Here is a 10,312-nt window from a genome sequence, read left to right as displayed (position 1 = left end):
CCTGTTTGTACTCACAGAATGGGCCTGGGATATTGTAGGTCTCTGGGAATTCACAGTCAACCCGGAGGTTCTTCTCAATGTAAGTAATGCAGGAGTACATCTGTGGCCCTCGAGGGGTGTTCCAGAACCATGAGTTAAAATCCAAGAAGCTGGGTTTCTGGTATGGATTTGTTGCAGTGATCACACCCATCATACATGACAGACATGCTACTGGGAGAGAAGCACAAGCACTTTAAAATATGAAATATGAGTTTGAGGGTTTGCTAATGCATATGGAGCATACTAATGCTAATTTTCAGGAATAAGATGAGCATTTTTTAAATAGAATAAGTATGTGCCTCTAAATTCCTACACATACATTTCAGATATATCTATATGTGGCCTATTTTAAAAGCATTTTTACTATAAACAGACATGGGAAAGTGTTATGAGCACATTTCAGAACAGTTTACTTCAAAGTAGTATTTTAAAGCAATATGTGCTTTAAAAATCTATTAAATAGAAACTATTTTTGGAGAAGCAGATGTAAGGAAGGGTAATTGGACCTGATTTGTTTGGCCAGTATTGGTACAGAATGTACTCTCTCTTTTTTTTACTTCATTGGAACGTACAACATTTTGTAAAGTTTTTGGCACTTGCTATGTGGACACACACACACACACACACACACACACACAATCATGGACATGATTCAAAAAAGCTTAAGTAGTCCTGAGAAAAAAACTGAGAAAAAAAAAGAAGTCAAACTTGTATTGTTCACAAAAATGATCACATTGAAAATGAATGGGTAATGAATTTCATCAAGTGGAAACGTTTAGTACTGCACCCAAGCAAAATCTTACTGAAAGCTCATTTTTATGAGATAGCAGTCTCAAATGTGTAACGCAACATATTTAGATTTATGGCTTTCATTTTCTTGCCATTTTAGAGTAAAATGTGTTTTGGAAAATATATATTTCACATAAAATTTTAAAATAGTATTTTTGTGCATTTTTCATAAAAATAAACTTAAACATAAAATAAAAACTTTTTTTGTTTCACTTTTTAAATGTCCATGTCCTACACTTACAAGTATACTACTTGTACACTGATATTTGTAACCTCCTTCATATTCACGACATGTGTCATGTCATGATTATGAAGGTGTCATGTCAGTCTTATGCACACCCCTTCAAGTAAAGTGTTACCCTATAATGTGTGTTATTAACTTATTCATCCAGTATCCCATTACCACAAAACCCCATTTTGGTGTCCGCGTCAAATGAAAAAAAAAAAAAGATATTATATCCATAGAAAGCATATTAAGTGGAAGTAAAGTGTCTACTTTCATGTTTGATAGTAAAAATAAAATGTCAAAATATGGGTGAAATAATGTGCCTTCATTATTCAGGGTTACAGCATATATTTAAGTATAAATGACCGCAGCCCACATTTAAATGTAATTTAAGCCTATACAGTAATTTGGTATATTTGAAACAGAACAATAAAAGCCTTGTGGAATAAGTCGCTGAGGCAATACATAAAATGTGTTGTACCCTGCTAACCTACTAATAATAATTAAAATACAGTTTATTATGTGCTCTCTCTCTTCTGTTGTATCCCGTCTCTCAGTCTTTGCATCTGTTGTTCAATGCTTCCCTCTATCGCACTGGAGGGACGATCATGATCGGTCAACACATCGAATATGACTTTGACATTTTGTATACATTAGGTTTTTGACTTTCAAAATGCAGTATATTTCATTATAAGCGCAAGTATTCAATTCAAAAGAATCATAAGCCTAAGTAATAACATCGCGATACTCGTGCTCACAGAAGCGTCCCATCTCCATGACAACGCAAGACCACCAGAAAGAAGGTTCGTGTCACGGCCTGTGAAATCGCTTAAATATATTTGTGTATTACAGTGCTTTTGAACGGCAGTTACCACATCAAGGTTCAGCAAGGGCTGTTTATCCACAAAAAGCACCCGGGAACCGTGTTTTTCAAGCTGTCGTCTCGCCCTACAGGTTGGAGATCTTCTTTCAAAAAATAACTAAAATATGCGAGCATTTGTAATCGACATGTAGTAATTGTTATTTGTACTTTTTTCATCATATCGTACAATCATCTATAATACATTTATTTTACAATTAGGGTTTAAAGGAGTCGGAAATGGAAAGTCCTCGTGTTGGTGTGGTGAGAGAGTCTATGCTGCATCGTCCTCTATTAATTAAGGTCAGGACTGATATTGAATATGGCTTTGAGTGCATAGCACCATGTATGAATGGCTTATTCTCGCATATATAATAAACAAACAAATAATTAGTGTTAATGTAAAATTCCTACTGTGTTTCACAAATAAATGGTGGAATTTTCACTTTATTGTTTGGAAAGGCACAACAAAATAACGACATAGCCTAACTAAAATGAGCACTAGATGGCAGAGTTAGTCTCTGAATAAATCTCACCGTGACACTGAAGTTTGTGTGATCTAGTCCAGTTTCTCAGCACTGTTCCTGGAGTACCACAGCAGGACTACACATTTCGCATGTCTACTTTATCTCACACACATCGTTCAGGTCACGTAGCACGAAAATGAATAAGCTAAAGAATACGTTTTTTTTGTTTTTTTTTATAATATACATCCAGAATGTGCAACTCACACTGGTTCAATCAGTCCGTTTACAGTTTGGCACTTTTAACGTGCACATTTCCTTTATACAAGAATTCAGAAGAAAATATACTAATTTGTTGGTTACAAAAACATAGTAATTGAAACACCGAGTCCCCTGGAGATAATATAATGTTTCACGTTTTTGAATGAAAAAAAAAACAAAAACATGAACGTTTCATATTCAATACATATATTTAACAAAAGAAATGCAAGAACTCACAGACCATTAACAGCCTTCTGAGAATAACTTCATGTGTTTACAACAAAGTGTGAACTTTTAAAAATAAAAGTTCCAAAAGGGTGTTTCCACAATGATGCCATGGAAGAACTTTCAATGAATAATTTTTTCTTACAGTGTAATAATCTAAAAACTTTTAGTGCAGTTGAAATGTTCCATGGATGTTAAATGTTCTTCTTAGAACTATAGATAGCAACAAATAACTTTTATTTTTAAGAGAGTGCGGTACTGAGATTTGAGGAATGGTGTTTTTAAGAAAGATGGTGCAGATCATGTTTTTTTTCTCTGCCTTCTCCTCTAGTTAACCCTCTTTCTGAAACCCAGTGCAAGTCTTGAATCTCTAACTAAGTACTTCCCGCGTATCTTTCATCTAATTCTGCTTCATTTCAACTTCATCAAGTCTTCCATTGGAGCAGAAGGAAGAATGAAATGAACCTGCACAATCCTCCGTGTTTCTCCTTTTCCTTCGCTCCCATGGCCTTTCTCTCTTTTCACACTCATCCAATCATCCTGTCCATTCCTGGTGGGATAAGATGCCTCTGTTAGACCTTTGCTTGCGCTCGCCCCTCCTTTCTTTCTAATGTTCTCTAGGGTTATTTGATATGCCCCTTTTGACTGATGCAGAAAATAGGATTACTGTATTTAAATGACTATGATAATGAACTGCGTGCATGTTCCTATAGTCTCATGAGATCAAGGATTTCTCATTCTTTTTCATTGTGAGCAGTCATTGCTACAGGTTTTGGCAATGCGCTGGAACAATGACAGAGTCATCTGTGAGGATTTAAGCTTTTGTTCTTGTGGCGTTGCCTGATGTTGCTCTATTTCTTCCCTCTCGCGCGTCTAGCTTTGAGAGCTGTAGGTTCGAACATTCAACCTTCTTTGCTCACTTGCAATATAAAGGGAGATCTGTGAAAGGCTCATATTCATTAAGAAATAGGCCAACTGCAGCAAATCCCTTGTGCTGAGCACATCTCTTGTCGGCCTGTGCAGCAGTTCATCATCGCAGAAGTTTTCTCTGCTTATGCAGGGCTGATATATGGCTGTCCCGTGGGGAAAAGGGACATATATCTTAGTAATGTGCTAATGGGCCTCAAAGTGAAAAGGAGATGAATTAGTCTGCATCTATAGAACCGAGCACCCAAAGTGTGGTTTTCTGTGATTGTGACCAAAAGTTGATTGTGAGAAAAATACAAAAAGGCCTCTCCTCTCCATTCCTCTCCTCTTGTTAATTCCTTTTTGATGAGGCATGGCCAATAAATCCTGTTTTCATGCCTGTATTCCCTGATGACCAGTAAATTAGAGATCAGGGGAGCAGATTTGGGGCTTTTGTTGTTCTCTGGTGTCCGAGAGAGCCCTGCTGTGCAGCAGGCTGGCTGGGCCCCATTCACAGTCCCCTCTTCCCACTCATTACCATTCACTTCATTCAGCCCATGTAGCTAATGTTAGACACACGGCAATCTGCGGTTCATTCTTAAGCAAATCTGTACTGTAGCCGATATTCGCCTGCAGCGCTAATTTATTATGTATATGTGGTCTGGCCTAATGCTGTTTTTTCATGAATGAACTAAACCAGATTAATAAAAATATATTTTAAAAAGCATTATCAGAGAGATTTTGAGAGTTAGCAAATTAAACTAAAATTTCGTATAGTAGCCTAGCGACTTTAACTGGCCTGTGGAATTTATTTAAATTGCGCAGGAACTGGCCTCATCGTTGACCTTCACCCACCTCAACTGTTCATAGGCATCTACACTTAGGTCCATGCAAATGGTGCCTCTCTACCACCTCTGCAAGGTGCTTTAGCTTCCACACAGTCACTGTAGCAACACACAGGGCCTTATTATTAATGAGATCCAGCTGGGACTGCTGTAGTGTAGACACAAGCACAGAGAGACAGATACATAACCATGAACCCAATACATAACTGTAAACTGCTTGCATAATAGATAAATGTAAATGAGATATGAAAAGAGACCTTTGGCATATGTAGTCTGTCATAACAGGGGCCATATGCGTTCATTTATGGATTGAGAGAATGTAAACACATATATCATTCTTGTCTGTGTTCAGTTGTATTGCTAACTATGTATGTAGTCTGTGGGGCCGCTATCAGCTGGGTCAGTGACAAATAAGAAAAAGGAATAATCCAAGTTCTTAGAAATGTAATCACTTTATTCACGTTGTTCTCATGGTTTTGAAAAACATTTTCAAAAAAATTTAATTTTATGACTTCACAACACTTTGAATTGGCAGACATGTTTTTTTTTTTAAATATATATAATATTTTAACTAAATACCATACCAAACTACTTATCAAGGTTTTCTTACTTGATTTCTTAATGAATTAATAAATTAAAATGAGTCATTTTAGTTCAGCAATTAAAACAGGTTCAATACAGGAGAGGTGTATTCAAGTCAATGTATATAAACTCCCGTTTAAAAGTATGAAACAGTAAAAGCAGTAATATCATGAAATATTGTTACAATTTAAAATAAAAATTATAGTAGTATTTTATTTCTGTCATGGTAAAGCTGAATTTTCAGTAGGCAGATTTGGTGCTCAACAAACATTTCTTACTATTATTCATGTTGAGAACAGCTGCTTAAAATATTTGTGGAAACCGTGATGCATTTCTTACGGGATTCTTTAATGAATAGAAAATAGAAAAGAACAGCATTTATTTGAAATAGAAATCTTTTTATAATTATTAATGTATTTACTGCCACTTTGATTAATTTAATACATCCTTGCTGAATAAATCTATTCATTGTTTCAAAAAAGATCTTATTGATGGCAGACTTTTGAACGGTGGTGTATCAATTGGATTGTTCATGTATTTTATATAAATTAATAGATACAGAATAAAATAAATAAATAATGCCACTGACCCAGCTGCATTTTTGATTGTCCATGTACAAGTTTAGTCCAGGTTAAGGATAGCTTGAACGCACCGCTTATTCACATGGTTTAAATGCAGTTTGTGATCCAAGTTGTGGGCCGTTTTTTTATTAAACACACCCATACATACATCTAAAGCAGTAAGATAACACTCATCTGTATTGAAGAAGGGTAGCACAAGCTTGCCCAGACACATGCTCCCAATTAGCTGGCCCTCTTTATGGAAATGCCTCATCAATTATACCCAAAGCTTCAGGATTTGCCACACATAAAGAGAGTTAGCATCTTAATAACCAGCCAGACTATAGATGAGATGAGATGAATGTGCGTGTATGTTTGCGTTGCACATATGCGCGCATTGACATTCTGGGGATTTTAGAAGTGGGCTGATATTAATTTAGAGTTGACGGATTTAGCTAGAGAAGAGAAAAGCTGTGATCTGATGAGAAAGTTAGGGTTATGATTCCACTTTCTCTTCTCTCAGCATTTTTGACCTAATCCTTATTAGTAAATGTTTTTTTTCTTAGCTGACTTAAACATGTTGGCTTTTTCTGGATTGCCTTCTAGCACATACAGTGATGAGGTAGAAATTATGAATATAGACCATGTTTTCCTCTGCTTCTTCATGACAGGGAATATATTTGAATTCTCTCCCCATGAATTGTATCAGATCACACAGTGACAAAGATACAGATTCTTTCTTGTGCTTCCCCTCTTCCACTTTCTCTCCGCCATTCATTCCCTCTGTTTAATTTAGTTGAGATGAAGAGATTAATTTTAATCCAATGTGCCTGCTGTCCTGTAATCAGGCACCAGATGGCGCTGAACTGGGTTGGAAGAGCGGGATAATAATTAGTGGAGACAGTTTGGTGAGCATTACTGCCGTTATCCTCTAATCATCATCATGGGCACTTTTATTTGTAAGTCTGACGAAGACACTCATGGCGAAGCTGTCTGTCAGCACTGAGGAGATGAGATGATCAGGCCTGGCTCGCAATTCTCCATTCCGCTGCCTGATAAGATTAAACCGGTTCCACGAGGACCGAATAAACCTACTAGGTCTTGGACAGGAGGAGCAGACCAGTTTTATCCTGAAGCTTCCTCTCTAAAATGTGTGCAAATCTAGTAGCAACATCTGAGGGAAAAAACAAAAACAAAAAAAACTTGTGCAAGTGTTCAAACAGGACCGGCAACAGGACTGAAAAATGCAGCAATGGACTCTCAGGGTCAGTGCTAAACTAATCTCAGCAGCTCAAGCGAAATCCTAAAAGCACACACGAGTAAGAGAAGCACAAAAGGATGGTGAAATTAAAGCACGGGGGCCTGAATAGACTGAAGGGGTCTCCTAAGTAAGAGATGATTATGTCCCCCTGTTCTCCGTCTCTTTTAGCCTGTGTGAATAATCTGCTCCCACTGACCCTCGTGTAGCCTCTCCTGAAGCGGCCCTATTCTCAAGCCGTCCTTTGGCTCATTCAGCAGGTCCATGCCTGGTTAATGAAAACACAATATAGAGACAGATCACCAATAAATGACAATATAAAAGGAGCTTTTGCTTAACATAATCCTCCGCCCGACTTGCCTTTTCTGTTGTCCTCTTCTCTTTCAGCCCTTTTATTGCGCATGAAAGGCCCAATAATGTTTTGAGGGGTCTGATTAGCCGTTTTACGCCAGCAGTCAACACGTTCCTTCAGGCATCTCTAATTAATCTCCTCAAAACAATCTGCAGATTAAAACTGCGAAGGGGATTAAAGGGCTGGCCGAGAAGCCTGGTGGCACTTACTCAAAAGATTGGCACTTTTAAGACGCGTTTGATACGTTTCAGCAGATAATGTTAACTAGAGGTTGGGTGTCTGTGAGTTAAAAAGGCCAAGAAAGATTTAGATTATCTCAATTTCACCGTGCTTAGGAATTCGCCACAAAAAAGAGCCAAGTTTGGCAGTCGAATTGGGTTTTTGGTGGGCTTTACTTGCCCAGCATGATTGGTGGGGGTCCAGTGACAAATATCTTTCAAATCCATTTTTCAATGTAGACTATTCAGAGCTCAGAATAATGAAGGATTGAGGGTTTTTAACCAAGAATTAAGTCTTTAGAGCACAGCAAACACACAGAGATCTCCAGAGATGATGGCAGACTCACTGTGCTGATTCTTTTCTCCCTCCAAAAATCGCATACGGCAGCGTGAGGAGAACCACTGACATGAATGTGACTCTGTGACTGACACATGAGCACACCTCCCTCATGTTCCATCAAAGATCAAAGATACGTGCTTCTGGAGTGCTCAGGCACCATATTCCACAGATCACTTTTGATACATCCGGTTGTCACCTTTGCCGTGGTTTGATTCACAATTTTCCACTTTTTCGCAGCTAATCTGCTCTTAAAACAAGGCTTTGAGCTGTTTAACAGAGCTCAGAGAAAAATAGTGGGGTTTTCTTTTGCCCCATGAGAGCTTCTCTCTGAGTAGATGATGATAGGGGGTAAATACACCCCTCCCAAACAACCCCCCAACACACACATGGTAGGATAAGTGTTGCCTTTTTCAACTCTTTAGCTGTCAGTCATCTTACAGTTATGACTCTGGAGACATAAATCATACTCTACATGAACTGACTGGACTGGATGACATTGTGCTAGTGATTCAGACTGAGTCCTGACTGAAGAAATCAGCCATCAAGATCACTCACATCAACGTTCAATGGGAATTTGTTTTTACTGTGCTGCCAGACACCACAGTCATTTGGGCTTCTTTTGCGGCATTTTTTATGGTAATAAGTTTGTGCATAATTATGATTTTATTAATAGACACAATCAGATGCTTTGGTGTGCTAGGGTTTGAAGGTGTGGGTTGGAAAACTGCCTGTCAATCAAGAAATATTTTTCTTGAAAAAACCGCCACTCTAGAGGTCCGTAAATCTTTGACATTGTGAGGCATGCATTGTCTTGCGCCGTTAAATGCTTCAGTTTAACAGCGCCTTTATTGTGGTGATGTAATTGAGGGTGATTGACAGTTTGATTGACAGTTTATAGGTTCAGAAAAAAAAGCTTTTAAAAAAACTAGAGATACTGTTCTGTCAAAAAATACACACAAAAAGGCCTTTGGAGAGAAAATTAAATAAATATTCAGATAAAAATAATTATAAAAATAATTATTATTTATAAATATATCCATGTTTAGATTAAAATAATTATGAAAATGTACTTTTTAAAAAAAATTAATTTTCATTTAGAATTTAAGTCTGTTTATATCTATTTAAGTTTCCTTACACACAGAAGGAGTTTGTCTTGGTGAAGCTTCCAGTGCATGATAGACAGATGTAAATGTATACATTTATTTAAATAAAAAAAACATAAGGACTCTATTTATGAAATATTTGCATTTATCTCATTACTGCGTTTTCTCTATAGCCAGCTCTTGGAAAGACCAAGTCGAGAGGTTTGTCCTATCCAGGACCTGACTTTGTTTTTGGGACAGCGACCACAGTTCAGGATGGAGGAGTACCAGAGGGTAGGTGGCAAAACACATCCTGATTTTGAAGAGTTAAGGCCTGTTCAAACCAAGCACGATAACTACACTGAACAAAACATTTTTTTAATGTTTTTGCCCCCATTTTTCATGAGCTGAACTCAAAGATCTAAGACTTTTTCTATGTACACAAATGGCCTATTTCTCTCAAATATTGTTCACAAATCTGTCTAAATCTGTGTTAGTGAGCACTTCTCCTTTGCCGAGATAATACATCCACCTCACAGGTGTGGCATATCAAGATGCTGATTAGACAGCATGATTATTGCACAGGTGTGCCTTAGGCTGGCCACAATAAAAGGCCACTCTATAATGTGCAGTTTTACTGTATTGGGGGGTCCGGGGGGGGTCCGAAAACCAGTCAGTATCTGGTGTGACCACCATTTGCCTCACGCAGTGCAACACATCTCCTTCGCATAGAGTTGACCAGGTTGTTGATTGTGGCCTGTGGAATGTTGGTCCACTCCTCTTCAATGGCTGTGCGAAGTTGCTGGATATTGGCAGGATCTGGAACTTGCTGCCGTATACGCCGATCCAGAGCATCCCAAACATACTCAATGGGTGACATGTCAAGTCAAGTCAAGTTTATTTGTACAGCGCTTTTCACGATACAAATCATTGCAAAGCAACTTTACAGCAAATTAAGTTTCTACAATATTTAGTGGTAGCTTATCAGTGATAAGCTACCAATGTCAATTAATGTACATATGGCAGAAATGTACGGAAAATCAATTTAAGACGTAATAAAACAGACGATGAACACTATTAACAGCAATTATTATAAGATGCAATCAAACTTATAGCAAAATGTGGTAGTTCTGTATGTTGTTTCAGGGTTGGCATCATCTGAGGTCCTCTGAGGGGTTGGCATCATCTCAGGTCTTCTGGATCCAGACTGAAGCTTGTGTTTTCCCGTGGCAAAAACAGAGAAACAAATATAATTTGACATAATTAGCGTAGCTGCTGTTCCAACCAAGCAAAATTGATTTGTTTA

General features: G+C 37.8%; 1 protein-coding gene across 1 annotated transcript in view; it reads left to right on the top strand.

Annotated features, from left to right (window-relative positions):
* Positions 1-1,830: 1,830 nt before the first annotated feature.
* LOC107587433 (uncharacterized protein C9orf171 homolog) overlaps positions 1,831-10,312 on the top strand; it is a 16,079-nt gene continuing 7,597 nt past the window's right edge. Inside the window, exons 1-3 of the mRNA XM_016275230.1 lie at positions 1,831-2,008; positions 2,136-2,216; positions 9,201-9,300. Of these exons, the coding sequence (XP_016130716.1) occupies positions 2,154-2,216; positions 9,201-9,300 (163 nt within the window). The 5' untranslated portion in view covers positions 1,831-2,008; positions 2,136-2,153. The remainder of the gene's footprint in view (positions 2,009-2,135; positions 2,217-9,200; positions 9,301-10,312) is intronic.

Source organism: Sinocyclocheilus grahami, unplaced genomic scaffold (genome assembly GCF_001515645.1).
Source record: "Sinocyclocheilus grahami isolate Dianchi unplaced genomic scaffold, SAMN03320097.WGS_v1.1 scaffold92.1, whole genome shotgun sequence".
In the NCBI taxonomy this organism is placed as follows: Eukaryota; Metazoa; Chordata; class Actinopteri; order Cypriniformes; family Cyprinidae; genus Sinocyclocheilus; species Sinocyclocheilus grahami.
Note: the sequence above shows the minus strand (reverse complement) of the source record. Positions and strands in the feature narration are given on the sequence as shown.